We start from the raw sequence: 27,091 nt of genomic DNA on the forward strand, positions 1-27,091 counted from the left end.
TTGATCTTACACACCCTTGCCCATGTTCATGCCCATGCCCAGTGCGCTACGCTTGCTGCCGCCCTGCCCTGTGAGAGCCAGCCAGACAAGACAAGACAAAACAAGACAAAGTCAAAACTCAAGGCCGCTCCTAGTGGCCCCAAACACCCGGCTCTGTGGTTCACTCTAAACTCCTCTATCCGTACCGTACTCTACTTGACCCAAGCTTCAACTCAAGAGTACTTACAGTGCCCTACCCCGACACGCCCCAGCCAATTTGATAATACGTCTTTTTAGCTGGTCTAGCTTTCGTACATATCTTTGTCACTGCTGTTTTTTCTCTCTTTCGCCTCCCTACGCTTCTATCTGCACGATCTTTTCATCCGCATATACACGTCGCACCACCTGGGCAGCCCATTGTCGCTCATCATCCCATCTGTCGTTGCTTTTGTCACCTGCTGTCACGACTTGTCCCCACGAGCCTCCCTCCACCCCGCGATTCTCCTCGTCTTGCGCGACAACTTCAATCCCGATTACCTCCACTCTACTCTACACACCACCTGTTCGACTTTGTATCACTACGACTGATCTCTGTTGACTCGTTTCTACGCACGATTTCATGTTGACCGCTGTAATCGTAACGATTCGACGCTCGTAGAGGCGCAAAACCTCAACTACAATACACTATACCGTATCATGTCCAACGAAGATCCTTCTGTTCGACCAATTCTACCTCAACAATCCCAAATGAATTCCTTTTCGTTTGCGCCGCAGCAATATACGCAGCGCGAGACTCAAAAGAGTACGTCACTATTCACTGCGACTTGTACATGCGATGCCCAGCAGTAGCTAACATATCGGTGTAGACTATGTGTTCGTTGATGAGCACAACCGCCACAAGCGGTTGAAAGGTATGTTTTTCCTGCAACTAGAGGTCGAACCTGTGTCGCAATTGAATGCTAAAACTTGGTATAGTTATGAGAGCTTGCGAAGGCTGCCGAAGACGGAAAATTAAATGTGATGCCGCAACAACAAATACCTGGCCTTGCTCGGCTTGCATACGTCTCAAGCTTCACTGTGTACGAACCAACGGTTTCGATGGAGCCATCGACTCGCCGACTTATGAAACTTCGCCCATGGGCTCCGAACAATATCAACAAATGCCTATGCAGCATCAAGTTATGAACCCAGGCGCCAAACTTTCGCCAGCTGCTATGTATGGCACGCAACCTCAACAGGTTTACCCCGATGCGAACGCCTCATATCAGCATGTTTCGTACGACACGTCTCAGCAGCCGGGGATGCACTACGGCGCTGTTGCACCTCTGGAATTCTTCATGGACCACCAGTATGCAGGCCAGAATGTGTTTCCCACTCCTCCCATGCACCAGCCGCCACCACCTCCCGGTGCTCAACAGCAACCTTCTCCCGAAGCATATTCTTCCCCTGGTGACTACCAACATCACGATCTCGCGGACCTTCTGGGAACGCTCAAGGTCAACGAAACCGGCACAGGTAGGACTTCACAGGTTGCCCAAAACCTGCGTTTGCTAATATTTGTATAGCTCCATATCTTAGGAACAAAGCATCTTTCAGACATGAAGAGCAACCAGCTGTTGAAGAAGCGGATGATTTCCCGGGTGCTCTTCCTCCGATGATGCCTGCGCCTGGTCACAAGATTCGTATTCCACCTGAGCTGATGCCAGATGACGAAACAGCACTAAGCTATTTCGATCTTTACTTTACGCATGTTCACCCCTACGTGCCCGTACTTTGCAAGACTGTTTTTTATCAACAATGGAATACGGACCGAGAAGCGATTTCTCCATTGATTCTGGAAGCGATTTTTGCCATGGGAGGACGACTGGCTGAGGAACCGACCGAAGGTCAACAATGGCTTGCCCTTGCTTCCCGTGAGTACTGTCTGAAACTGTACGTGGCTAGTATGAATGTTGAAAACTGACCAATTCCAGGACACGCCGATTCTTTCATGGATGTTCCTCGATTGAGCACTCTTCAAGCCTTGCTTATGATTCTCAAGGCTCGCGAAGCTGCTCCTAAGCGAGGTTACTACTATCGCTCTTGGATGACTGTTGTACAGTGTGTTCAAATGGGCAAAGATCTGGGTTTGGACGAACACCACGAGGATCACCAAGCAGGTATTGCTTGTGAATTTACACCTGCTGAGTGCCAGCTCCGAAAGCGCATTTGGCAGACGATCTTTGTGTGTGAGGTTATGGTTGGCGCTCCTCAAGGTGAGTGAAATTGAGCTAGCCAATATTGTATTGTCAACTAATATTTTAAGGCCGACATGACCACGCCGTCAAACTTAACACTGTTGATTTCACAGCTTCGCGGCCAGTTCCCGGATGCGAAGAATCGGAATATCACACATCGCGCAACTTTAGCTACTTCTCCCAGGTTGTGCGAACAGTATCTGCGATGAGCAAAGTGTATACGAGACTTCGAAGACGAAAAGATTGGGGTGTCGACCCTGAGTTCCAGCAGCTGGGACAAAGCTTTAACACCTGGTTGGCAGAGCTTCCCCCGGACCTGGCTATTTCCTTCCCACAGGATGGATCACCTCCATGGATCCCTTCACACTTTATCGGAAACATGCACGGGTACTTCTACCTGGCTCAGATTCTCTTCCATCGACCTATCCTGTCGTTCCTTGACCCCAATTCCAACGACGGCCAATGGAAGCGCCACATGATGATTTGCTACAGCTCTTCCAAAGCCCTGTGCCGTGTGCAGGAGGCAACACTCAACACTTTTGGACTTACGGGACTTCAGTGTATGCAACGAGGCTTCAGCTTTTCTCTCTATGCTGGCCTCTCCTGCATCGTCATTCACCTGGTACGTCTTCCGACCTGTATGCCCCGAGCTTGTACTGACCCCCGTCTGATAGGTTGCCATTGTTTCACCCGATCCCGAGTTCAACAGTGATGCTCGTGAATACTTTACGAGGCATATGCGGGTCCTGGAAAAGGTGATGGAGTCCTGGTCGATGCCCGAGTTGGAAAAGCAGATCAACGCGCTCCGAGAGGCGTTTTCAGCAGATGTTCGAAAACCGTTTGTCTTGAAGCCAAGCTTTCCCTACGGCAGCCCTCACCCATCTACCCATTCCAGCCCCCCTCGTGGTTCCGAGCCTTTCAGGCCAGTCATTCACCGGACAGGCTCCATAGACCAGCACTTGGATACACACGGTGCCCAACATGTCAGTTATATCAACCACCCCATCACACCTCCTATATCAGCCGGCCCGATGGACAGCAAAAGTGACTCCCCAGCTGTACAGTCGCTCGTCATGATGTCGCAAGGAACACAAGGTCCCGGTATGCCCCAGAGCCTATCAATGGCGGATCAGCCAGGATGGAATCCATCTCGACTATTTGAGTAAGTTGCATGATCTCTTGTCTTCCTTACGCGCTGCTAACTTTGTGAACAGACAATGGAACACCACATTTGGTACGCCTGCCTCCCATACACAATCCAGCACTACCCCACCTCACACGAGCCCTCTTAACGCGTCGTCCTCAGGTGCAACGGAAGTTCCCACTATCCAGGACATCCAGGCTGTCCAAGCAACAATGCCAACTGGATCGAATCAACTATCTCCACCTCAATACACAGCTGCTCCCGTGCCCAACTTTGTCACGCCAGCCATGTGGCAAGAATCGGTTGCAAGTGTTTACGAGGGTGGATTGAAGCGAGGCTGGGACTACGACGGTGTGGCAGTGATGAAGAGACACTGATAGAAAAAGGCTGTTGCCGAGGGAGCTATCACCTGCTGAGGCTGAATGCTCTTGAGGCTGGTTCTTATTAGGCAAGCCGCAATCCGGCAAAGAGTTCTGTGCCAAAACTGCCCATAAGTGCTGCGTCACTTGTGGATTTTCTGGCCGAACAAACGAGGCTCTCAAGTCCCACAACACTTGTTGATATGAAGATTCTTGGAAATTTTGTGTCGATATTGACATAATTTGGAGGCCCCGCAAACGGCAGGGGGCTTGTATATTGTACAAAACCCGGTTGGATACATTGGCTGGATGGATCAATAAGGGCATATAACGAGCTATGACGGAAGCTTTGGATACTCGGACCCGGAAGTAGTACACGGGACGAAGTTCACGAGGTGCGTTTTGGTAGGACAGGCAGGACCCCATGTACCAATATTTGTCTACGTGATTGACGACTTGGAACGCTTCGGACGGAGCATTGGGAACACAGGAAAACGGAACGGAGTAAGGATTTTAGATATATTTATCGATTGCAACACAGGAATACTATTGTTGCGTGTGTATGGCGCTTTGTTCGCAAGCTTTGTCGTTTACTTTTCCCCATTGGTGATATGTCTCCTAATTATGGTCATCTGAAAAGGCATGGAGCTGTGACACGCCATGTACGTTTCAAGTTTCCATCTATGTCGGGGTTCACATACGATAGTGCCAAGGGTTATGAATCCCCCCTTGGCTGTCTGATACAAGCCAAGTATGCTGTTACCCAGCGACTAGCTCAAACAGTGGGATCCCCTTTGTAGGGTGACGCAGCCTTGAGGGCCCTATTGTCAACACGCTCCTTGATGGAGTCCCAAATCCAACCATCAACCTTGTCCGTCTTCTTCTGATACCGCACCCTCGCCTGCGGCTTCTTGTCCTGGATGTAGAACTTGCCAACGGCACGGAACATATACCAGCTGCGCTTAGCGTTCTCCTCCTTGGTGTCACGCACGTAGTTGATGAGGCCGAGGCGGCGTCGTACAGGGCTCAGGTCGCCGGCCTGAATGCTGCTGTAGCGAGGCTTGGAGATGGCGCTCATGGTGGTCAGGGTTAGAGGCGTGGACGGTGGGAGTGCCTTGACGAAGCGTTCCAGAAGGGCGCGCGAAGTCCGGGCGTATGGCGGGATGTGGATGTGGATGTGTGTCACGAAGGGGGAGGTTATGTACGCGACGAAGAAGATGGGGACGATGCCGCAGAGAACGACTGATTTTGTTAGTCATTGGATGTGAGAGTGAGAGTGAGAGTGAGGTGGACGTACTGCTTGCGGTAACCCACTCAGGCTTTTCAGCCTTGACATAGCTCGGTGCTACAATGAAGCAGAAGAATGCGCCAAGGAAGAGTGTCGTTATTTTGAGCATGGCCATGAATGTGATACGACCTGTACCGCCATGGTATATGATGAGTTTCTCTGGTAGTTCTAGAACGTGAGTTAGTAAGTGCTGCAACAAGCAGAGAAAAAACACGCACCGAATTCTTTGCCTCCCTTGGCTACAGCTCTAGCTTGTCTCTTCAGCTCATCTTCAATCTTGGTAGATTTTGTGGGAGCAGCTGTGGGTTTCGCTGCGTAGCATCGCAATTGAGCTTGCTGTAGAGATTTCTGAAGTGAGCGGCGGAAACTTCGAGGAAGGGCTGAGGATTGTATGGGTGTTGCTTGGCGGGTGAGTGAAGCCAATTGAGTTGGCCGTAGCCGTGGTATTATCATTCTTAGTTGAAGCATTGTGATTGATATGTAAGCGTTATCTTTATGAGAGGCTCATGAGCATGTCGTCAAAAATGAGTCCATTCTAACTTGGTGGGGGAGAAAGTGCTACTTTCACACAGGGCTAGTAAGACATTATCACCGTGGGAGCTACTAATACGGACAGATGGTGACAACTTCAATTGTGTTGTATGTACAGCTCTTTACTATCAGAGCTTATGGCTCGTACGTTTGTTGCCCTCCAATGGCAGTCAAACAACGTTCTTTTGCAACCACTCAACCCACTGGTCCTTGTTCCAACCAGAGCTAACATCCTGAACCACACCGTCAAACACAGCAGTAGGCGTAACATGCACACCAACCAGACGGTTCATCTTGGTGATAACCTTGAGGTCGTTGGTGACCTGATTCCCCGCATTCAACGCTCCATCATCCCCCGCCTTGTCAGGAATCACAAGCAGCTCGTACACTTTATTCTCATCAATGCCCGATTTTGCCGCAATCTTTGCCAGACGACGATAAGTATCATTGCGGGTCTCGTTGACGACGGATACGTCAAAAAATGCCTTTTGCTCGTCAAACAGCGCTGCGCTAAAGTCCCAGAAGCGCTCAGGTGCGAGACGCAAGACTGCCAGGCCGGCCTCGTGCATCAGGGTTGACGAAGGGTGCCATGGCTGGACCTGCTGGCGGAAGATAAAGGTGAGGCTCGAGGCCCAGTGTTCGTTGGATTTGATGGCGGGGATCACGTCGGAGCGGAGGGTGCGGAAGATCTTGGCTGAGAAGGGACAGCAGTAGTCGAGGTAGAACTCGAGGGTGTGAGTTGTGTGGGCGACGCCTGAGTCTGAGGCGGGAGGGTGAGCGAATTGGAGCTTCTGCCCGGCGAATTTAGGAGGGAGAGCCATATTTACTGTGTAGATATGATAGGTATGGCAAGTGTTGGTGTTGAGTTTAGTTGAACTGAGGCCTTACAATGTTGATATAGCTATGGGGGGTTGGATTCAGATGACGAATGATGTCAGCTCGGTTGATGCAATCGTGCTGCAGCTTGCATCATGAACCTTATGTAATCTATTTCCACAAGAAAGACATCAAGGTAAGAAGACCCATCTCATAATGCTTGCCTATTGATTTCTTACAGGCCTTTCATTTTAATTATATTGTAATCTTTGTTGGCAATGACTTACTGTCGAGTTAGTAGAAGAGACAAGAGAATAGTACCTTAGTACCTTACACGAGTTGAACTGTGCACATTATCTGTTTCTTCTTCCTCCAATGCTCTTCATTCTACTAGGCATCCATCAACCAAGTCTCGAGCTACTTGTATTAGTACCTAGTTTGTGAGCCAAATATCTACAATATCGATATAACGGAATCGTCCAAATGTCGAAGCCTGGCGGTCTCAGCGACGAGCTCCTTATCATGATCTTGGAACATGCAATGAACCGTGAAACGCCTCTCTGGATCGACGAATGTCTCCAACTCCCACGGTTTAATTACTACGCTGCTGGGCACTCCCGGTATGGGAATATACTTCCTAACTGAAAGATGGCCGCCGGTATGATCGATAAGGCTGACAGGCCTTTCCTCTATTTAGCCCAGACGTTTTCGCAGACCAGGACGTCCACCGAGAAGACTGGCTCAGAATAAACTCAACATGCCGTAGATTCCGCCGATTGGGAAAGGAAATCTTCTTCCGCACGAAGCCCTTTCTCATGTCCCTCGAGATGAGCGAGAAATTCCTTACCGGAGAATCCTGGCTTGACGTCGAGCCCCCAACGAAAGAACAAACTTTGAATTTGTACAAGCGGAAGGAGAGCGAAATAGCGGCCACTGATAGCCAACATCTCGTATTCGATTATCGATATGAGCTAGACATGTGGTGTGCTTTGAGCGCTGAAGACCGCGACCTTGCGGTTTCAAACATCCGACACATTGTCTTCTCAGATGTGGCTGCTTGCCAAAAGCTACATCTTGCAATTATCAAGATTCCCAAGCTGACGAGCACATTCGATGCCCTACAACGGTGCGACATCGTAGTCCGGGAAGAAAACACGAGGGATGAACCTGGAGAAGCAGTCAAAGACTATCAGCTCTATCTCAAAGGCCAACAAGATGATGACAACCAAGAGCCCGACGGTGATTTGCGTCACACGGTCGCCAAACTTGAAGCGAAGTTAAAGATTATTGGCATGAACGACATCAAGCTACGTCTGTGTCCTGGCCAAGGAGGTCACGAACAGTGCGAACGACTACGCCTAGAGAGAGAGGTGTTTCCTTTGTTGAGATTCATAGTGGAAACACGCAGCAGGAAGAAGTAGAAGGGGAATTCAGGCAAATAGATTCAACCACAAAGCCAGCAAGTCAGTTTATGCTATTAAATAAGCGTTTAGCCTACATCAGTAGGTAAATTTATAAAAATCCATAAGGCCTATCCCAGAACTTAGGACTTGGGAATAACCAACTTACCTGCTTTATATGTGTAAACTGTTTCTAAAGGCAATACTTCTATCCCTACCTACCCAGGTCTACTATTATCTATGTGTTTTGGCATTTCCTTTGTTTATCTTGTACCTATATCAATGTATGTGCGAGTTCGAGTTCTGGGACTAGGCTTCCTTCTTCTACGGAGTACTGACACCGACCGACGGACATATGTTGGCATGAATACTTATCTCACCAATCATGATAACTCATGCTACTTATGGTAGTATAAGCGGATTCTCAATTCCCTTACAACAGCCATCGTTGAGACTTTGGGTTTGTTGCCTACACAATGATCCAATCATATCTCACGGCGAACGACACAACTCCCCTGTAGAGCAGTAGTCTACTTCTAACCCCTGCAATGCCCACATTCTCAAGATGTAATCCCAACTTACACCAACAGGTACATATAAAATGAGAGTACTTGCAACTACACCTCGCCATCTATCATCTACAATCACCTCTTCACGCAAATCACCAACAACTATTCGCTTCTTCACAGCCATGGCTCCCCACAACGACGTAGACGCCTTCCATGAGGCCCTCCGCTCCAGCAAGCGTATCCTCGCCCTCTGCGGTGCTGGTCTCTCAGCTTCATCCGGTCTTCCCACATTTCGAGGTGCTGGTGGTCTCTGGAGGAACCACGATGCTACTTCTCTCGCTACCCTTCGCGCCTTCAACGATGATCCTGGTCTTGTCTGGATGTTTTATGGCTACAGACGTCATATGGCGTTGCGTGCTCAGCCGAATCCTGCGCATTACGCTTTGGCGAAGCTTGCCGAGAAGAACGAGGACTTTCTGTGCCTGACTCAGAATGTCGACAGTAAGTATCAAGTTAGTTGTAGTTTACCTTTAGTGTATGCTAATTAGATTCCCAGACATCTCTCCAAGAGCAAACCATCCCCCGGAGCAACTTCGTACTCTGCATGGCTCTCTATTTGACATCAAGTGCAACAACGACAAATGCTCATGGATCGAACGAGGCAACTACAAGGATCCCTTCTTCCCTGCCATAGCGCAGGCATCCGAGGATGTTGAGCCCGGTAAACCATTTCCTCTTCTCGACGCCAACAGCCCTCTGGCTCCAATTCCTCGTGATGAGATCCCCAAATGCCCCGAGTGTAAGACGGGCTTGCAACGACCTGCCGTTGTGTGGTTTGGAGAGAACTTGGATGAAGACATGATAACTGGCATCACAAGCTGGCTCTGGAAGGATAAAGTTGTGAGTCACCTCCGTTCAGATAAGCGAGATATTCACCAGCTAATTTACCCAGGATTTGATGCTTGTCATTGGCACGTCGGCCAAAGTCTATCCTGCCGCAGGCTTTATCGAAAAGGCCAGGCACAGAGGTGCACGCATCGCAGTCATCAATCCAGAGGCCGAGAATGAGGAGGAAATGTACAAGGTTAAGCCTGGAGATTTTGCCTTTGGTCAGGATGCTGCTGAGTATCTGCCTATCCTTTTGGAGCCGGTTATCGGGAAGCTTGGCAAGGAGGGGAACTGAGGAAGTTGCAAGGACTGAGTACTAGAGTGTTGATCTCCCAAATGTTGTAAACTTCATGTCAAGTCTGGATAGTTGCCATGATAGAGTTTTGAGAAAAATGACCTCAGACGCATATAACATAACTCTATTATCGTAAACTTTGTCTCTTACTATATCAATATCATCGCCCTCAAATTTCTGTTTCTTATTCCAATCATATCCAAATATGTAAATTATAAAACTGCTCTATTACTATTAGCAACATCCAGCCTACCTAGGTACCTATAGGTTGGGATATCGACTTACACCAAACGAACCCCACTAAGCAGTGACGTACCTCGGCCGCCAAAAATACCCTTCCTTCAACCATCACCATCTTCCCACCAACATCCTTACATCCAACAACACCGGCCACGAGCCCCAACAACCGCAGCCATGCAGGGCTTCAACATGGGACGCTACGTCCCCCCCGACGTCGAAGGCACAATCTCCGCCAACGCCCTCCACAAAAAACACCCCCTCGGCGCCCGCGCCTCCAAACCAGGTTCCCTGACAGTCCGTTTCGAACTCCCCTACGCAGTCTGGTGCAGCACCTGTCCGAAGCCCACGATCATAGGCCAGGGCGTCCGCTTTAATGCCCAGAAGCGCCGCGTCGGTAGCTACTTCTCTACGCCTATATGGAGTTTTCGGTTCAAGCACGTCGAATGCGGCGGCGAGATCGAGATACGCACTGATCCCAAGAATACGGCGTATGTGGTCGTCGCGGGCGGCGCGAAGCGGGATACAGGCGAAGATGTGCCGCGCGAGGGAGATAATGTTATAATGACGGACCAGGAGCGTGAGGCGCTTAGGAACAACGCCTTTGCGAGTCTGGAGAAGACAATCGAGGACAGGGAGCAGCTCGTGAATGCGACGCTGCGTATAGACGAGCTTCTTGAAGCGTCGGCGAAACACTGGGATGACCCGTATACGCAGAATCAGAAACTACGGAAGGCTTTTAGGGTGGGGCGCAAGGAACGCGAGCGCGATGCAAAGGCGACGGGAGATCTGCAGGATCGCATGAGTCTTGGCATTGATATCATGCCTGGGACAGAAGAGGATGCTCGTCGCGCAGCTCTTGTTGACTTTGGGCCTGTGGACGATGGTCAAGATCGAGCTTTGTTGAAACCATTGTTCAAGACTGAAGAGGGTAAGAGGAAACCCGTCGATTCAAAGAGTGGGAGTAGGCTCAAAGCCGACAAGGAGGTTTCGAAGAGGAAAGAGGCGTTTGTATCGGAACTCATGGGAAATACTCGTGCTGCCAAGGATCCTTTCTTGAATGATGGGCGAAGTGAGATGAAGGGACCGGCCAGATTACCTGGCGTGAAGCGGAAACGGCCAGTACAAGAAGCTGAGTCGCATACTTCAGAACCACCAACCAAGGCACAAGCGAAAGCAACGGAGACGATAGCCCCAACAGGTTTGGTGGATTATGATTCAGATTAAGATAGCATGGCAAGGCGTTTGGTTTACGTGCATTTACTACTAGATATGATACCCGGGCGCAACCCAGGTTACAGAATGAATTTGAATATCATATTTGTCCCTGCTGCAGAATCTCCCGGTAGAGTTAGTGAATGGGTTGTCCAAGTGTTATTAACGGCCCCGGCTGCTACACTATTGACCAAATCATATCATCCAGTACACGATCCCGTCCAGCTTTCCTCCGCGGGATACAAGTGAGGAAATGTGCAGCATTCCCAATACCACGAAACAAAATGCGATCCGAGTCCAAGCCTTCGCGGTGTCTGCTGCAACTCCGTCCCATGATAGCTCCTAGCCCGCCCATTGATCCCATGACGCCATTATGTGAATCGAAACGCTCGCCCAAGTCAAACTTCGAGTAGGATGACTTATACATCATCCATCTGGCCTGCTGGCTCGTCGTCGTCGTCGCCAAAGCTGGCAACTGAGGATAGCTCGTCGTCATCTTCGCTCTCGGCTCCGGCTTCGTCTGCGGCTTCCTTAGAGGCGTATTTCTGGACGTATTCTGGTATAGTGAGTATATGTATCTCGTCCAAAGGTCTGTCCTTGCATACCTTTGACTTTAGCATCGTAGCTCTTGGGTTCTCTTATCAGCAAGGCTGCTGCTTCGCCGTTGAGAGGGTCGGTCGGGTTGGGGTATCGCAGAAGTTGGGGGAGGAAGACCTCGAAAATGTTGATCATATCAAACATGGGCGACCAAGTTTGGTTAATGACATCCAAGCACACTGAGCCAGACCTGAAACTGTTAGCTGAGCAGAACTATTACTGGTAGGGCCACTTGGGTAAACTACAACTCGTCGATGTTAGGATGGAAGATGCGATTGACAAATCCAATGCTTGGAGACTTGTAAGGGTACGTGTCGGGCAGCTCAACATGGACCTTCCATGTTCCGCCTTCGAATGGAGCTTCACAATGTCAATGCTGTTGTACGATATCAATATTGTTGCTTCAACTCACTTTCAGCCGGTCCCTTAAACCTAACATAGAACTCTTGCCTGAGAGTATCGGTCAGGGAATCGCTGGAAGTTACCAGGGGTGAGGAGGGGCATACACTGGTAGCTGTTAGCGGGGTCAACATCAACATTTTAAAGGCACGCTTACTATTGTCGTTAACAAGTGTGACTTCATAGTCGCTCATGAGCCTGTTCTTGTCAGTATGTAACTGGGCGGTTGAGTTGAGGTCCGTACATCCTGTAGACATGTTAGCGCTAGAACGACATCGTTGATCACCCAGAGACAACGCACTTCATGACCTGTTGAGACTTCGTGTTAGTTGCGATGCTTCAACAGTTTCGGCGCCATATAAAAGACTCACATCTGTCTCTATTCTACGACGAGGGCTACTCATGATGGGCGGTTAGGAGTAGTTTCCGATGTCGGGTTATGAAGGGTATCCAAAGGGTTCCGGAGCCGGCGCGATGAACGACACTCGGCGAGTAGACGGGTGAAGTACTGGGGAGAAAGCTTGATGGAATACTTGGTATGTTCCGAAGTTGATGGTATAGGAGAGTGGTGTTGTCAAGTCAAGTACGGTATTGCTGGAGGGATAAATGGAAGATGGAAGTTGGGCCCAAAGTCACGAGGATGTCACAGGTATGATGTGGACGACGGTGATAAGCCGTCGTGCAGCACGGCAGGTGCCGCTAAGTTGACCTCATTCCACTGACTAACGGTACCTAACCAACTGTTATCGATAAGGGATAGGTAGTAGTGCTGCAACCAGGAGGGGTGATCGACGGCGTGTCTTTCCAGGTTTGTTTTTGTGGCATGAAACAATGTTGGAGACTGAAACAGCTGCTGGCTTTATTGAGTCAGTGTCTATTGAATTCAGTTTTTGAATCTTGTGTTGCCATGTTAAGCTCTGTGTGTTTATTGGTTTATACTGTCATACAGATTCAGCGAATGACCTATGAGGCTACACAACAGATGATTATGAGTATATTATTAATGATGGTGGAAGTTTCCTTGTCGGTGTCACACGTGAAACAAAGGGATTGAAAGCCAAAGACGGGAAGTTCAGTAGGCAGACAGTCCAGCATATACTGTGTATTAATTGAAGCATGACTGAATATCCCCTCAACTACTCTGTACATAGTATATTACATGCAGAAAGTAGACAGGGTTAAAGCATGACGGCATCTGATATACTTCAGTTCGTAAATTACATGCCCTCGGTTCTCGCATGCGTATTCGGCATTCATGCATCGTTAAGGCCCCCTCCATTTCCAATTCCTCGGGTACAAACCACGAACTCAATCGCAGCCGTTATATCTCCTCCCACCATCTCAAGAACAACCTCGGTTCAGGTTTAACTAGTGACTTTTTCTTTTCCTTTGGTTCCAATAACTCAGTAAACAGTAAATTCAACTTGTCCAAATCCATACTCCCCTTCTAGACCGCCATCTACAAGGATAACCCTCCAAAGAAACTGGCGGCTCAACATTTGCTCGGTCCCTTTTCTTAACTTTAAAGGGTCTAGCCCATATTAAATATCAACTTCTATTTGCTGACTAGAACAAACTGCCTTCAGAAACCGAATGCGTGGGGCACAGTCCCAAAAGTGTCCAGGGGTGCTGAGAAAAAACACCAAAGATACTCAAATATACAACGTAGGGTTCATCATGGTTCAGACATGAATAAAACCGCTGCTTCCCCCGACTTTTCAAACTAATTCTTTATCTTTGCTATCACAAGATAAACTCAACTGAACAAATATTTCTTTCTATAATTTTTTCCCAATCAAAAACCTCCATCATAACCTCCTTGAGCTATACTTTCTGTCGGTCTGGAATTTGCCTACAAGCTACTTCAACCTCTGTCAGTCCCAACTTAAAAACTTGACAAAGTTGCGCACGCGACACCTTTCTTTTCCTCACCAACACCACACATCACAAAGACCCACTCCTATCCCTCATGTCATCCCTTATCAATCCTACCATGAGGTCTTGCACCTCTTTCCTATCCCGGATGCCCGTGTCGTCCTATCGGCCGGCGATCCGGTCCCTCGGCAGCTCCGTTCGGCCCCTCATCATCCGAGGTGTGGCGCAGTCCCGGTATAGTTCACACTCTCCCATGGGTGCGCCTCCGGCTGCCCAGCGCAAGAAGGTCACTGTCGGAACCCTTCGCTCCATGCACCGCAAGGGTGATCCCATCACTGTCATGACAGCTCATGATTTCCCCAGTGGTCATGTTGCCGATCATGCAGGCATGGACATCATTCTTGTCGGTGATAGTCTTGCCATGGTTGCCCTTGGTATGGAAGACACAAGTGAAGTTATCATGGAGGAGATGCTGCTGCACTGCCGGTCGGTTGCGAGAGCCACTAAATCCGCTTTCACTGTAAGGATGGACCCCTGCTCTCACATATGCAAGTCATTAACTAACTAACCCCGCCAGGTCGGCGACCTGCCCATGGGTACATATGAGATAAGCCCTGACCAGGCTCTTGCGACTGCCATCCGTTTTATCAAGGAAGGTCGTGTTCAAGGTGTCAAGCTTGAGGGTGGAAAGGAGATGGCTCCCACCATCAAGAAAATCACCACTGCTGGTATTCCCGTTCTTGGCCATATCGGTTTGACCCCTCAGCGACAGAACGCTCTTGGTGGCTTCCGCGTCCAGGGCAAGACAAGTAGCGGTGCTATGAGCATCCTCGAGGATGCCCTTGCTCTTCAAGAAGCTGGCTGCTTTGCTATGGTTGTTGAAGCTGTTCCTGCCGAGGTGGCCGCGCTCATCACCGAGAAGCTCTCTGTTCCCACGATCGGTATTGGTGCTGGTAACGGTACCTCTGGTCAAGTCCTTGTGCAGGTCGACATGATTGGAAACTTCCCTCCTGGAAGATTCCTCCCCAAGTTTGTCAAGAAGTACGGTGATGTCTGGGGCGAGAGTTTGAGAGCCATCGAGGCGTATCGCGACGATGTCAAATCCCGTCAGTACCCTGGCCCCGAGCACACGTACCCAATTTCAGCAGAGGAACTCGAGAGTTTTACCAAGGCGGTAAAGGATTCGTAAAGTAGAAGTATTGATACCCTTAGAGTTGCTTGTGGAGGAAGCATGTCGTATTGGTGAACTGGACAAGATATAGAGGTTGCATAGCTCGGAGTTTGGGTTAATTAGATGATATAGCTTTTTGGTACTTTCCATCATCGCAAAGATAGAAGAAATTGACCTCGTTGGCCTCATCCAAAAGCAGGTGTTAGAGAGTAAGCAACAACAAGTTGACCGTGTGAGTTTTTGAAGCACTGAGAAGATTAGGACTAGTCGATCCGGTGTGTAAATGCCTTGTAGTACTCACCTGATGTAAATTACCAACAACTTCATCCAAAGACGGCGCAAACGCACTATTGACGTACAAAAAGACACTGTCCGTCTCTTTACACCTCAACTTCTTCCTCAAGTATCTCACAACCTCTTCAAAACGTCTCGTGGCACTGATCTTGCATACATCTTGGGCCAACAACGGCGCAGACCCGACGGGTTTAAATCGCACCACGATCTTGTCGGTCTTGAAACTTCCTGCGGCTTCGAGCGCGGCCGTTGCATCTCTTGGTAGGTCGGCCAGTACTACTGACGCCGACATGGTGAGTGGCAGATTTGGTGATGAGGCGCCGCTGCCTGCTACTTCATTGTCGGCGAGAGGCATTGGTGAGGCAGCGGAAGGTGACGGTGAAGGTGAGGGGGATGAGGGCCCCTGATCTTTTGGTGTTTCCGACATTTTGTTCGAATATGATGATAATTTAATAGATTCAAGGCTTTTCTGTTTTCCAGTTTGGTGGAAATATGTTTGTTGGTGGTGAGTTTTCTGATATCTTATTGTTGTGAAACTGGAGCCTAAGGTTGCTTATGACAGCACAGTGTTTGAGGCCCATGCACTGTACACCCTCATAGAGAGTTACGTCTTCATCATGACTCCTCAAGCTTTTTAATCATGTAATTTATTTTGCTTTTTTCTACCTTTCAATTGACTTTTCTGATAGGTAGCAGAAGCCGTCCTCTTAGCCTTAGCGGACAAAAATAAACAACCTATAGAATCTGGTCTACGCAGCATAAACTGTCTAACTGTATCTCATATTTCCAGCAGCCAACTTTTCTAATACCCTGCGGCCTGTCAAACGAAACAATACTCTTGTTCGTTTAGTCACTTTCTTTTAGACCCCGGCAAAGACTTTCGTACTGCTCTTCTGTCTTTGGCCCTGAGCGATCAGTTGCAACACCCTCCATGACAACATCCATCATATCATCCTTCAAACTCTCATACACAATGCTCACCCAGCTCCCAATAGTCTTTTTACCCTCAGTTGGGAGACCCTTCTGTGCGTTGTACAAAGGATCATCATCGATGCCACACTGCGTAGGGACTCCCAGCTTCGAACGAATCCACGCGTACAACGGAGCAGTCCCATCACCCAACTTGGTAGCTACATCGACAGGACGAATCGCCATGTTGGGATAGAATATCGAAGATGCAACCTCGACGATATATTTGTGTAGTTCTCCACGGAATACTGCGAGACTGGACATCGGACAGTCCATCTCTTCGGATGTCAGATATTGCGTAACAGGTGCCATGGCTGCATCGACTGTTGGAACGATTCGATCTTTCCAGCAACCAGCATTATGGTCATACCACGCCTTCTCAACCACTGCAAGAACCTTTTCTCCGAGATCTTTGAGAGCAGACTTGTTCAAACGAAATACATGGAAAGGCCCATCCTTTGCTTTAATCTTGTCGTGAAGAGTCTCCAAAAAGAGTCGATGAGTCGCCCGAAGTTCGACTGCCTGGCACGAAACGTAGATGTGGCAAGCGCACATGTGCGCAACAAGGTCTGCAGCCTCCATAGTTCGACGAGCCGAGAGTAGAGCGAGTGAGTTGATTCCCTGATTGTGCATCTCAGCAGACATGACATGCGACGAAACCGGATGGGCCAGAGCTGCCAGCTCGGACATGTAAGCTGACATGTTTACGTCGATGCCTTTCATGGTAAAGTTCTCTTTGTCGCTGACATTGAGGTTGGCCTCGAGGCCGTTGTTGGTGCAAGGGTTGATCATTTCGCTGACCTGGGAGAAGAGCATACGGCCTATCATCTGCAGCGCAAGCCGTGTCTTGTCCATGGCAGAAGTAACAGCAACAGCCTGGAAATTACCACCTGAATAGACTTCGCCGACTACTTTTCTATCCTTTTCCGTAGCATCAACCAAGGGATTGTCTGACGTAGAATTGAGTTCCACAGTGATTTGTCTCTGCGCAAGGAGCAGATCCTCCAGATAGGGTCCGATCCATTGGGGGCTTGTGCGAGTTGAGTAGCGATCCTGCCAGAGTCCATCTCCTGTCCTCTTGCGATTCTCCAAGCCTACCACAAACTCGGAGCCCTGAAGGAAACTCCTAATGTTGGCTGCCGCTTCGATCTGCCCAGGGTGCGGTCGTACTGCGTGGATAAAGGGGGCCGTCCACTCAACATTACCGCCCATAGACTCAGCCGTGAATGCTGTCAAGACCTGAGCCAGAAGTGTAAGTTGCTGCGATTCGTGCAAGACAAGACTCGCAAGAGAAACGGAGGGCGCGGTCCCGTTGATGAGACCAAGAGCTTCCTTCGGGCCAAGGCCACTTGGTGATAGACCATTCTGCTGAAGAGCTTTGTCCGAGGGCATCACTTTGGCCGATGTACCCTTGCCAACCTGAACAAAGATATCTGGGTTTCCCGTGACGGCACCAGCAATGTAAGACATGGGCATAAGATCCCCAGATGCCGAGATGGTGCCTCGAATAGGAACCAGGGGAGTTATATCATGATGAAGAAGCTTAATCAGTCTCTCCAACACCTCTAGTCGAACAGAGCTTTGCCCTCGCATATTCTGATTCGCACGAGCAAGTATAGCACCTCGAACCCACTTAGGAGGCATAACATGAGAAGGCTCCCTCTCCGAGTTCCCACCAAGGTTCTTATCCGAAGAAGTGATTATGGCACTCTGCGTATGCTGAAGAACACCGATCTGGTTCTCTAACCAGTCGTCAGTCCTAACATCTGCGCTCCCTCCAAAACCCGTGTTGACGCCGTATACCACATATTTGTGGGATAGGTACTCGGCGAGGGCATCTACGCTCAGGTTGATGCGGCGAGCGAGGTCCTCGTCCTTGCTGATTTCGGGCTCGATGCCGTAGCGAGCGACTGCGACGAGAGAGGCAATATCGAGGCTGTTTCCGTCGAGAATAATCTTTTCTTTTCCTTTTTTGAGGTTCTGTAGTCGTGTCCAGGTGTCCAGCGTGGAATCTGCGTGTGCCGAAGCCTTGAGGTGCATCGTGGGATGGTTCGAGCTAGTGCAAAGCAAGATTGAGTATAAGGAAGGCTTAGGTAGGTGGTAATGGCTTCTAGACGTGTACCTGAATTCTATCAACTTTGTCTCGTCAGAATTTGTCTGAAGCTAGAGAACGTAGCCAGTGTGTGGTTCACTTCAGTGAACCAATGTCTAAGCCAGGAAGGAGCAGGAGTATTTTTGAACACACTTACTTTATTAAGCCTGTTCCCCAACTCTATTAAACAATGATAGTCTTTCCGTTACCTTCTCAGGCCTTGTAAGAGTTACGGATAGGTGGTCGAAGTGGCCAGCTCTACTTGAGCATATGACAATGGAGAGGGCCTTGCAAGACTTGACAGCAACGAAGAGAGTCCAAGTTCAGGATAACAAATAACAGCGGAAAAGACAATTGGAGACAAAAACCGTTGAAAGTTCTTCCGAAACACGGTGAGGGATAGAATCACATAACATGCATGTGCATACACATAATTGTTACCTCCCAGCAAACTACTGCAGCCAAAAAACGCCACGCATATAACGAAATGAGGCATGAAGTAGCTCTGATACACTTGTCTACAACAGGGAGGTCCTCAGGACTTCAGCTATTGACCCTGACTATTTCATAACAAAGGCCAACTCGTTTTACACGTAACATAAACGGAAACTGCAGGTTTGTTCAAGTATGTCATGTTGTCTAACATATCGGTACATATACATGTCCCAAACACGTATCTACATAAGACCTTTTTGGCCGTAATCATATGGTAATCGCTGTTGCTTTCACGCTGTTGCGATAAAATTCTTCCGCTCTCATGCCCCAAGCTTTGTACAACCCTCATCAATCCCATCTCAAACATCTGCCCTGACCACCCTTCTCGAAATGGACCTAGACGAACGCCCCAGTATTGCACCGTACAATGCATGCAGACCAATTGCAACACAAATGAAATGGCCGAAAAGACCGTGGGGTAAACCAGCCAGAAAGAAAGACACCATGCCGCTCTGCGCCGTTGCATACAATTCATGCTTATAAGGGATAAGAAAGCGAAAATAAAGAACACAGAGACATCTCTAACCGAAAGACTGCCTTCAATTGCCGCCAGGTAGCACAAAGTTAACCAAATTCAGGAGGTATCTTTTTTGTTGATTGTATACAGCGTGTGGGTAGGAATCTCAAGGAGGTACGCCAAATGGACTTCATAAAGGTTGGTTTTTGTGAGGATGGTTGTCATGATCCATAAGCTGCGAGGCCACGGCATGTTTGAGATGGGAATGAGGTGGTGGAGAGGCCGTATATCGTATTATAGTATGGATATTCATTACCATGCTTCCTCCTCGTCAGATCCGGGTGCGTACTTTGGCATCCTCTTGATCTGTGATAGGAGAGAATCAAGTTCAATCCAGTTGTCGTCGTTCTCAGCAAACTTTCGGTGTTTTCGTGATAGAATGTGCTGTTAAGGTCAGTTATCAAGTTCAATAATACCAAGTTGGTTTGCTTACCTCGTCAAAATCGCGGAACTTGTCCTGGCAGTTCTCGCAGTAACCGGGCTTGAGGTCCTTTTTACTCTTAAGTGGTTGGGACTGTGTCCTTCGCTCAGTCTTTTGAGCTTCCTCCTCTTGCACCTCAGCGGGTCGTGACGTGTGTCGACCCATCGTTGTTGATCGACTAGACGCAACATCCATTGACACTTCAGCTAGGCGACGCGAGCTCACATCAAACGAAGCAGGAGCAGCCTTCTGCAGCACCTTTCTCTGAAGACCGTGAACTTCTTTGCTGGTTCCAGCCTTGGCACCGTTGACACCAGATGTCGAGGAGATCATCTGCGAGCGAATAGCAGAAGTAATGTTTGATGGTTGCACGCCGGATGCGACGGGCTCGCCAGCAAAAAGACGACCAGCGGCAGCACGGCTTGTGAATGCATTTTGAGGTCGCACATCCACCTGCTTCGACATGGCCACCTTGACCGGGTTGAATACATCGGTGGGTGTTGCACCACGAATCCTGTTCTGGCCCTCTTCCATCTCGGCGATAGTTCGCTTTCCTGTCACCGGCTTCGGCATTGAAACCTGAGGCGGCTTAATGGCATGAGCGGCTTCCTCTCGCTTGGCTTGTCGAGCCTTTTCTTGCTCTCGTTGCCGACGGTGGTCCTTATCGGGGACATCGTGATCTTCCACAAAGGGACATCTACCGTTTCCAACACTTCGGAACTGAGGCCACTCTCCATCTGACTTGTTCGTAACCTTGGGGTACTCACGAACCATGATAGGCTTGTTCTTCTCATCCATATCCCACACATAGATATGAGGACCCTTGAAATAGGTCAACTCGCGATGAACAGCGGTTGGATCACGGTCTGAAGGTCCATTCACACGTTCATTATGCAACAGCTGGAGCAGGTTGGGCTCTCGGGGATTGCCATAATGACTTCGAGTGCTTGCGGATCTCGAGCTATACGAGGCATGGCTCGTCTCAACTTCGAGCAGAACAGACAACATGTTCTGGAACTTTTCCAAGGACCAGATCTTCTTGCCCATCTCACGAGCCTTGTGTAACACATCATTGTTCCTGGTTCCTCTAGTTCGCTTCGTGGGGTCGTCAATTTGCTGCGTCCTTGCGGGAGCGTTGCGGAACTCGGACAGAAGTTTCCTTCGTGCTTCGGTATTGCGATTCAATAACGACGGGTTGATAGTTTGGGGCTGTTCTTCGGATTCGTGGTGGTCATCGCGATGGTTGTGTTCCTGTTCCTGATGTCCCTCCGGCCTCTCTGGTGGAATTGATCTAGTAGTGACGACATGAGTGACTGAGATGGAGAAGAAAGGTTCTTGTTGCTAAAGACATGTCAGTGAAGTACCATGCAGGTTTTATGAGACAACATACAGCACCAAGATAGGTGACTTTCTTTGTTAACCTCGCACGAACGTCATCGGGTATGCTCTCGAAATAGAAAACCATCTTGGGGAACTTGGCACGGTGATGTTTCTTCCATGCTTCCTTCTCATTATCCATATCACGGGCTACGTTTGTCGGGGCGGTCCTGGAGGATCTTTCCTTTGTCGAAGGACGCGTAGTGCCGCGTTGGACCAGAACCTGGGTCCGGGTTGACCTGGTTGGTGATCGAACCGGGCGCTGCACGCCATTATCGAGGACCTGTTTCTTTAGAGGCGGCGGCTGGCCATAGGTTTCCTCACGCTGGACGGTAGCGTAGGAGCGCTTCTGCTTAGCATACCCAGCCAGTGCAGAAACCCCACGGAGAGGTGAGTTGGCAACATTCGGGTTGTTGGTTAACGGACCCCGTCTCGAAGACATGGCCGATATGGGACCAGGTGTTGGTGATAGAGATATGGTTGCCATATAAAGCCCTGTGAACTGCTCTGGGGGTGAGTAGCCAGAGCAGAGGGCGTATAAGCAGGACGACAAAAGTCGATAGTGAACGTTAGAGGTGACGTGACGGGCGTTGACCTGCTATTGGCGGTTGTCGATCGTGGGTAGTGGTAGTGGTAAGTAGTCTTGGGAGGGGCTGGGAGGATGAGACTTCTGACAGCACGCGACGCGGAGCCTGTCACGTCCAGAGACAAAGACAATGGGAGTCAAAGGGCAGGGAGGGAAATAGAAGATATCAGGACATTAGACAAGATTGGAGGCAGATAAGGAAAGAGGAAGAATTGACCGGCGAATATGGATCAAATGATGAACAACAACAAACCGGCCGTAATTGTTTTTTTGTCGGAGACCTTTTTGGTCGGGTCCAGTCTGTCCTGGGTCGGGTCTGCTTTGGATGGAGGGAAACGAGCCAAGTGAGGGACGGGTCACAAATGACTTGTATTGATTACTTAGCAAGGGCCTTAGTTAGCACCTTCCACGACCCAAACCCAAAGCAAACCAGGCGTGTTCTGCTAGAAGTCGCGCTTGGCACAACAGCGCTATACCTCTCCTGTGCGGCAGAGCGGGGACCGCCGGGGGCCCTGTACTTCAGTGGAAGCCCTCTGTGGCCTACTGGGCTGTCCACTACAAAAAAAACACCACCATGTCACGGGCCTGCCGTCTATTAACCCAGCAACGAGAGGATCCTGCCTCCAGAACCGGGAAATTAGGATACAGAGACGAGACCAGACAGTAAATTTCAGCCTCGTACCGAAGACGGGGATTTTGCGCGAGACATTCACAGAGAGAACAATAACAAGGACTAAGACAGTGGTGTCGTTACGTCGTGGTGGCCATTAAACACACTCTTGTGAGGGAGGAATGCACTATGAGTGAATCAAAAATTACCGACACAGACCAACTTTATGCAGAAAAGCATTGCTTGTCTGCCTATTAACTTCACGGTAACCAACCCTTGTGCGTGAACCGCATTGAAACATCCACCTGTTCAATCTTGCCTCTGCCCGCTGTCTTGCGTCTAGCCTCGGGTTCATCCTGGTCATATTTTTTAGTCTGTCGTCATCACAAAGTTAGGTCATAGAGGCTTTAAGTGCAAATTGGCATTGGCATGTTCAATTGATCCAAGAGGCTCCAGTTTCTGCCGAAAAAGATTTACGCTTAAGCTCAATTGCTCAGACCATCCATAACCATCATCCCGCAATGAGACTCCCTCGAGCTCCGTTCCGGAGCGTTGATCCTCGTCTACCCCTCCGAGCTCCTTCGACAAGAAAAATATCGACAATAAGTCTTAGAGCGAGACCAACGCTGCCTTCAAATATACCGGCCCGTCTCCGAACATATGCTTCCGTGTCCGCCTCCGAGCTCCGATTCGGACAGCCCGTCCATGAGACACATCCTCATATCCTAAAAGCCGGTGAAATCACACAGGGTATCACAGCACAAGAATATGCCGACCGTCGAGCCGCTCTGGCGCACTCCATGACAGATGGAAGTGTTGCTGTCCTGCATGCCGCATCTTTGCAGTACAAGTCTGGTGCCGTCTTCCACGCCTATCGACAAGAGTCCAACTTTTTATATCTTACAGGATGGATGGAAGGGGATGCTATTGCGGTGATACAAAAGACGGGTCCCAACTACGGCGACTATATATTCCACATGTTTGTCAAACCCAAGAATGCTCGGGAGGAACAGTGGAACGGCTATCGCAATGGTGTTGATGCTGCGAGAGATATCTTCAACGCTGACGAGGCGCATTCCATCTACGAGGCGGAACACTTGCTACCCAAGGTGCTTGACAGAGCCAAACTTATCTACGCAGACTCACCACCCTCCAAAGGCGGCATTGCTGCCACGGCGACTTGGCTATGGCGGCTCATCTCTGGCAAAGATACTCGACCAACCCGAACACCACTCTACTCTGTTATGAATAAGCTTCGGGTGGTCAAGAGTGAGGCAGAGGTTGCCAACATGCGTCTTGCTGGTCAGATCTCAGGGCGGGTCATCACAGACGCAATGCGCCAGCCTTGGAAGCGTGAGAAGGATCTGCACTGGTTTCTTGACTACAATTTCGCTGCCAATGGATGCGAGGGCCCGGCTTACATCCCTGTGGTAGCTGGCGGTGAACGAGCAAACTGTATTCACTACACGGTGAACAACAGCACATTCGACGAGGATGAATTCATTCTCATCGATGCGGGCGGCGAATACGGGACCTACATTACTGACATATCCCGCACATGGCCGGCTTCTGGCCGCTTCACCCCCGCCCAGCGCGACCTATACCAGGCCGTCCTCAACGTGCAGCGATCAAGTGTCTCGCTGTGCAGAGAAAACTCCAAGCTCTCACTAGAGGACATTCACAATGTTACCGCGCGTGGACTTGTCGACCAGCTGCGCGCTATTGGATTCGAAGTCACAATGGCCAACATCGATCAGCTCTTCCCCCACCATGTCGGCCACTATATCGGTCTTGACGTGCATGACTGCCCTGGATACAGCCGTCGCGAGACCCTTCGCCGCGGCCACTGCGTTACCATCGAGCCGGGTGTTTATGTTCCTCATGATGACCGATGGCCGGCCGCCTTTCGGGGCATGGGCGTCCGAATCGAGGACAGCGTTTGCGTAGACCATGATTCACCCTACATTCTATCTACCGAAGCGGTGAAAGAGGTTGACGACATTGAAGCGCTACGATCATGACCAGTACTACATTGACTTTGTAAACATACCCATAGACTTGATGTGTATAAAATGTATAGTACGATTCATAATTGCGACTGCAACTGCAACGGTCTTTGTGTCCGGCTTCACGACCCACCTGCAGGTTGTTGCTAGGCCTACAATTGTGTTATTGCAGGTCAGCGTGAAAACAAAAGAAACTCGCGCGTGATAGCTCATGGACCGGGGTATCGAAAAGGTAACGCCACAACCGCCTGCAGGTGAAATTAAATGCATGTAAGAGCTCATACATACATACATATGTATGGTTTACTGCTGTTGGTCGTTGTTAATAAAACATGACAGTTTGTTATCAAAACAGTCAATATTTAGGGTAATCAACCGTTCACGAAAACAAGATTGGATCCGCAAGCTGCCATGGAGACCCCAGCCGCAGGCGGGTGTTATGAGAATATCACCAAACCGTATTCGGATAATGAATACAACAAAACAAGTCACAACGCGCTTCGACTAACAAAAAACACAAAGCGAAGCATGAATCAAGGTCGATACGGGAACTAAGATGAGTAGTATACACACACCACGATTCATCTCTGGGGTATATTTGTACAGTATCCACACGCTTGGAACATAATAATCATCATGTCTATTCTAGCAGAAACCTCTTGGATCAAAGAGCGTTCGGCTGTGGTTTGGCATCAAGAACGGTTGTCGAGCCGAGGCGCTGAGAAGTTGTTCAAATGCCTGAAGGCGCCGGGCCAACTCTTGATGTTCCTTCATGATAGCCCTATTCCGCCTTTCTAAATGCTGGATATACTCTGTTGCCTTTGTTAAAACAGTGCCCTGGGAAATGTCAGTCGTTACGTCTATGTTGCAAAAGACTACAGTTTACTACTGACCTTGCTCACTTTGGGCGCTCGTTGTGAGTCTCCTTCAGCCTCGTTATTGTCTCCGTCCTCTGGTATTGAGTGGAGGGCTGGCACAGCATCGCGGAGCTCAGCAATCTTGTCTTTGAGATTCGTTCGATACTTTCGCTCAATGTCGTTATGAGCTGTCCGGTCCCCAAGCTTAAGCTTCTCTTTGCCTTTGACATCGGACGTGGCGGTGCTTGTGCGTGATAGTCCTGGCCTAGTCGAGCTGAGACCAGTCTCGCTCGAATTCTCCGTCTTAATATCCTGGTTTCGAGAAGGTGCCTTTGAACTATTGGTAGGTGTAGGTGTCTGCTTCTGGCTGCGGTCTCCAGTCGGTGTACCCAACAGTGACTCAATGTTGCTGTTAAAGTCGGACATTCCTGTACCAAGACCAGCACCAAATCCCAAACCGAATCCAGTAGCTGGCATAAAGCTAGATGACGTTCGGCCAGTATTCATTGCGATAGCAAGAAGTCTCCGTTGTTCTTCATTACTTAGAACCTGGTTATTGCCCATGCCAGACATGGCCTGCCCGAAGCCCAAATTCATGGCTCCTTGGGTACTGCCCATTCCAAAATCCGGTTCCATGCGAATGCCAGGCTCTGGCTTTTCCCAGCTGAGCGGTGTTGAGTAAAGACCCTCTCGAGGTGGCACTTCTGGTGGTGGCATGGTCTCGATCTTTGACAAGTGCTCTTCCAAACTCATCGAGTCAATTCCTTCCTCTTCTTCATCAGACAGGGCGTTGTCTAGAGCGTTGTCGTCAAAATACTCGGCACCCTGAAAAGGGAGAGAGTTTGCGTAAACTCCAGTACCAAGACCTGGTGTATTCGAGCTCGATCCATATCCGGGACTTTGTCGCTGATCAGCCTCTGATTCATCAAGATATAGCGTAAACATACCGGTAGTGAGTGTTGGCATTGCTCATGGGGTCATAACGCTTTGAAAAGTCAATTTCGTAACTTCCTGCCTTTTCGGCTTCATCATCATCAAATCGGATCCAGTAATCCAGAGATTCCAACGCAGAATCGGTATCGACCTTGGTGCGCTTTCTATCATGTGCATGTCCATCTCGTCTTCGTTGTTGTGGGTTGTTCCTCGGGTGTCCCCTATTAGGTAGTATGGAGTTGTTTGGGCCGGTGTAAGTCGATTGCATGGGTGGCTGGGTGAACGAGATGTCAGAGGTAGATGTCGGCTGGAAACCGAAAGATGAAGCTCCTTGATTGCGGGATGCACCCATGCCACTTTCTAAATCTGCTGGCCCCCATGGTGATGGTTCATGCTGTTGCTGAGATGACTGGTTGCTTTGATCAACATTGTTCAGAGTCTGGTTGTTGGGTACCGCAAAAAAGTTAAGAATATTAGGGTCCATTGTTAACACGGCATCCCGACCTTTGAGGTCGTCGTCGTCGTCTAGGACAAGAGATCTCGTGTCAGCAACTCGTGCAGAGCTTGAGCCAGCTCAATTAGCGATGGCGATGATGTTGTTGATGTGAAACGGTGAGAACCGGTCGGAAAATTCAATGAAAGAAGCTATGTTTGATCGAGGCGAGGTCGAGGGGGCTTAAAGGGAGTAGACACGGGATGAGGTGACAAGTAGATGATCTGCAACAGACGAAATGCAGCACAAAACAGCTCTCGAAAGATGGGCCAAGCGACAAAACAAGCAAGGCGAACAGGCCAAGGAGGATGTTTTTGGTAGATTTGTTGTGAATTAGTTGATGAGGTGAGGTTGGACTCGGGCGTGGCGGAAGTATATAGTGTATATGATGCGTTTGGTTGGTGGCTGTTGTTGATTGACTTTACCGCTCAGTGTAAGCTTGAACAAACGCAAAATAGAATAGTCATCGGTTGCCAAATGTAGGATGAAGGAGTGAAGGGT

General features: G+C 49.3%; 13 protein-coding genes across 13 annotated transcripts; 6 read left to right on the forward strand and 7 right to left on the reverse strand.

The window, feature by feature from the left end:
• Positions 1–675: 675 nt before the first annotated feature.
• FGSG_09318 (uncharacterized protein) lies at positions 676–3,737 on the forward strand (the record flags this gene model as incomplete). Its single annotated transcript, XM_011330139.1, has 9 exons — positions 676–781; positions 846–890; positions 955–1,494; positions 1,545–1,892; positions 1,953–2,234; positions 2,330–2,838; positions 2,891–3,378; positions 3,431–3,450; positions 3,523–3,737. The coding sequence occupies 9 exons, from the start codon at positions 676–678 to the stop codon at positions 3,735–3,737; spliced, it is 2,553 nt and encodes an 850-aa protein (XP_011328441.1).
• A 757-nt stretch (positions 3,738–4,494) lies between these two features.
• On the reverse strand, positions 4,495–5,475 carry FGSG_09317 (uncharacterized protein; the record flags this gene model as incomplete). Its single annotated transcript, XM_011330140.1, has 3 exons — positions 4,495–4,961; positions 5,017–5,175; positions 5,226–5,475. 3 exons carry the CDS (start codon positions 5,473–5,475, stop codon positions 4,495–4,497), a joined length of 876 nt encoding a protein of 291 aa, XP_011328442.1.
• A 145-nt stretch (positions 5,476–5,620) lies between these two features.
• FGSG_09316 (uncharacterized protein) lies at positions 5,621–6,435 on the reverse strand. Its single transcript, XM_011330141.1, has one exon. The coding sequence runs from the start codon at positions 6,357–6,359 to the stop codon at positions 5,709–5,711; it is 651 nt and encodes a 216-aa protein (XP_011328443.1). The 5' UTR covers positions 6,360–6,435; the 3' UTR covers positions 5,621–5,708.
• Positions 6,436–6,837: 402 nt separating this feature from the next.
• On the forward strand, positions 6,838–7,775 carry FGSG_09315 (uncharacterized protein; the record flags this gene model as incomplete). Its single annotated transcript, XM_011330142.1, has 2 exons — positions 6,838–6,974; positions 7,121–7,775. 2 exons carry the CDS (start codon positions 6,838–6,840, stop codon positions 7,773–7,775), a joined length of 792 nt encoding a protein of 263 aa, XP_011328444.1.
• Positions 7,776–8,445: 670 nt separating this feature from the next.
• On the forward strand, positions 8,446–9,446 carry FGSG_13552 (uncharacterized protein; the record flags this gene model as incomplete). Its single annotated transcript, XM_011330143.1, has 3 exons — positions 8,446–8,764; positions 8,820–9,163; positions 9,216–9,446. 3 exons carry the CDS (start codon positions 8,446–8,448, stop codon positions 9,444–9,446), a joined length of 894 nt encoding a protein of 297 aa, XP_011328445.1.
• A 414-nt stretch (positions 9,447–9,860) lies between these two features.
• FGSG_13551 (uncharacterized protein) lies at positions 9,861–11,014 on the forward strand (the record flags this gene model as incomplete). Its single annotated transcript, XM_011330144.1, has 1 exon — positions 9,861–11,014. One exon carries the CDS (start codon positions 9,861–9,863, stop codon positions 10,908–10,910), a length of 1,050 nt encoding a protein of 349 aa, XP_011328446.1. The 3' UTR covers positions 10,911–11,014.
• Positions 11,015–11,062: 48 nt separating this feature from the next.
• On the reverse strand, positions 11,063–12,151 carry FGSG_09313 (uncharacterized protein; the record flags this gene model as incomplete). Its single annotated transcript, XM_011330145.1, has 5 exons — positions 11,063–11,454; positions 11,504–11,685; positions 11,741–11,855; positions 11,908–12,009; positions 12,052–12,151. 5 exons carry the CDS (start codon positions 12,149–12,151, stop codon positions 11,318–11,320), a joined length of 636 nt encoding a protein of 211 aa, XP_011328447.1. The 3' UTR covers positions 11,063–11,317.
• Positions 12,152–13,653: 1,502 nt separating this feature from the next.
• Positions 13,654–15,070, forward strand: FGSG_09312 (3-methyl-2-oxobutanoate hydroxymethyltransferase). The gene is made up of 2 exons (XM_011330146.1): positions 13,654–14,289; positions 14,347–15,070. Exons 1-2 carry the CDS (start codon positions 13,864–13,866, stop codon positions 14,956–14,958), a joined length of 1,038 nt encoding a protein of 345 aa, XP_011328448.1. The 5' UTR covers positions 13,654–13,863; the 3' UTR covers positions 14,959–15,070.
• A 55-nt stretch (positions 15,071–15,125) lies between these two features.
• On the reverse strand, positions 15,126–15,661 carry FGSG_13550 (uncharacterized protein; the record flags this gene model as incomplete). The annotated part of the gene is given in 3 exon segments (XM_011330147.1): positions 15,126–15,188; positions 15,242–15,287; positions 15,300–15,661. 3 exon segments carry the CDS (start codon positions 15,659–15,661, stop codon positions 15,126–15,128), a joined length of 471 nt encoding a protein of 156 aa, XP_011328449.1.
• Positions 15,662–16,080: 419 nt separating this feature from the next.
• On the reverse strand, positions 16,081–18,243 carry FGSG_09311 (uncharacterized protein; the record flags this gene model as incomplete). The annotated part of the gene is made up of 1 exon (XM_011330148.1): positions 16,081–18,243. The coding sequence occupies one exon, from the start codon at positions 18,241–18,243 to the stop codon at positions 16,081–16,083; it is 2,163 nt and encodes a 720-aa protein (XP_011328450.1).
• A 1,316-nt stretch (positions 18,244–19,559) lies between these two features.
• Positions 19,560–21,547, reverse strand: FGSG_09310 (uncharacterized protein; the record flags this gene model as incomplete). The annotated part of the gene is made up of 3 exons (XM_011330149.1): positions 19,560–19,691; positions 19,741–21,069; positions 21,119–21,547. The coding sequence occupies 3 exons, from the start codon at positions 21,545–21,547 to the stop codon at positions 19,560–19,562; spliced, it is 1,890 nt and encodes a 629-aa protein (XP_011328451.1).
• A 1,117-nt stretch (positions 21,548–22,664) lies between these two features.
• On the forward strand, positions 22,665–24,443 carry FGSG_09309 (uncharacterized protein). Its single transcript, XM_011330150.1, has one exon. It carries the CDS (start codon positions 22,823–22,825, stop codon positions 24,320–24,322), a length of 1,500 nt encoding a protein of 499 aa, XP_011328452.1. The 5' UTR covers positions 22,665–22,822; the 3' UTR covers positions 24,323–24,443.
• Positions 24,444–24,952: 509 nt separating this feature from the next.
• On the reverse strand, positions 24,953–26,581 carry FGSG_09308 (uncharacterized protein; the record flags this gene model as incomplete). Its single annotated transcript, XM_011330151.1, has 3 exons — positions 24,953–25,144; positions 25,201–26,062; positions 26,112–26,581. The coding sequence occupies 3 exons, from the start codon at positions 26,579–26,581 to the stop codon at positions 24,953–24,955; spliced, it is 1,524 nt and encodes a 507-aa protein (XP_011328453.1).
• Between the last annotated feature and the right edge of the window lie 510 nt (positions 26,582–27,091).

This window comes from Fusarium graminearum, chromosome 4 (assembly GCF_000240135.3).
Source record: "Fusarium graminearum PH-1 chromosome 4, whole genome shotgun sequence".
Taxonomy (NCBI): Eukaryota; Fungi; Ascomycota; class Sordariomycetes; order Hypocreales; family Nectriaceae; genus Fusarium; species Fusarium graminearum.

Excerpts from the sequence above, each read along its gene's own strand:
- FGSG_09316 (XM_011330141.1), bottom strand. The coding sequence starts at position 6,359 with ATGGCTCTCCCTCCTAAATTCGCCGGGCAGAAGCTCCAATTCGCTCAC.
- FGSG_09312 (XM_011330146.1), top strand. The coding sequence starts at position 13,864 with ATGTCATCCCTTATCAATCCTACCATGAGGTCTTGCACCTCTTTCCTA. Across the intron at positions 14,290-14,346 it reads CCACTAAATCCGCTTTCACT|GTCGGCGACCTGCCCATGGG; the intron begins GTAAGGATGGAC and ends TAACCCCGCCAG.
- FGSG_09309 (XM_011330150.1), top strand. The coding sequence starts at position 22,823 with ATGAGACTCCCTCGAGCTCCGTTCCGGAGCGTTGATCCTCGTCTACCC.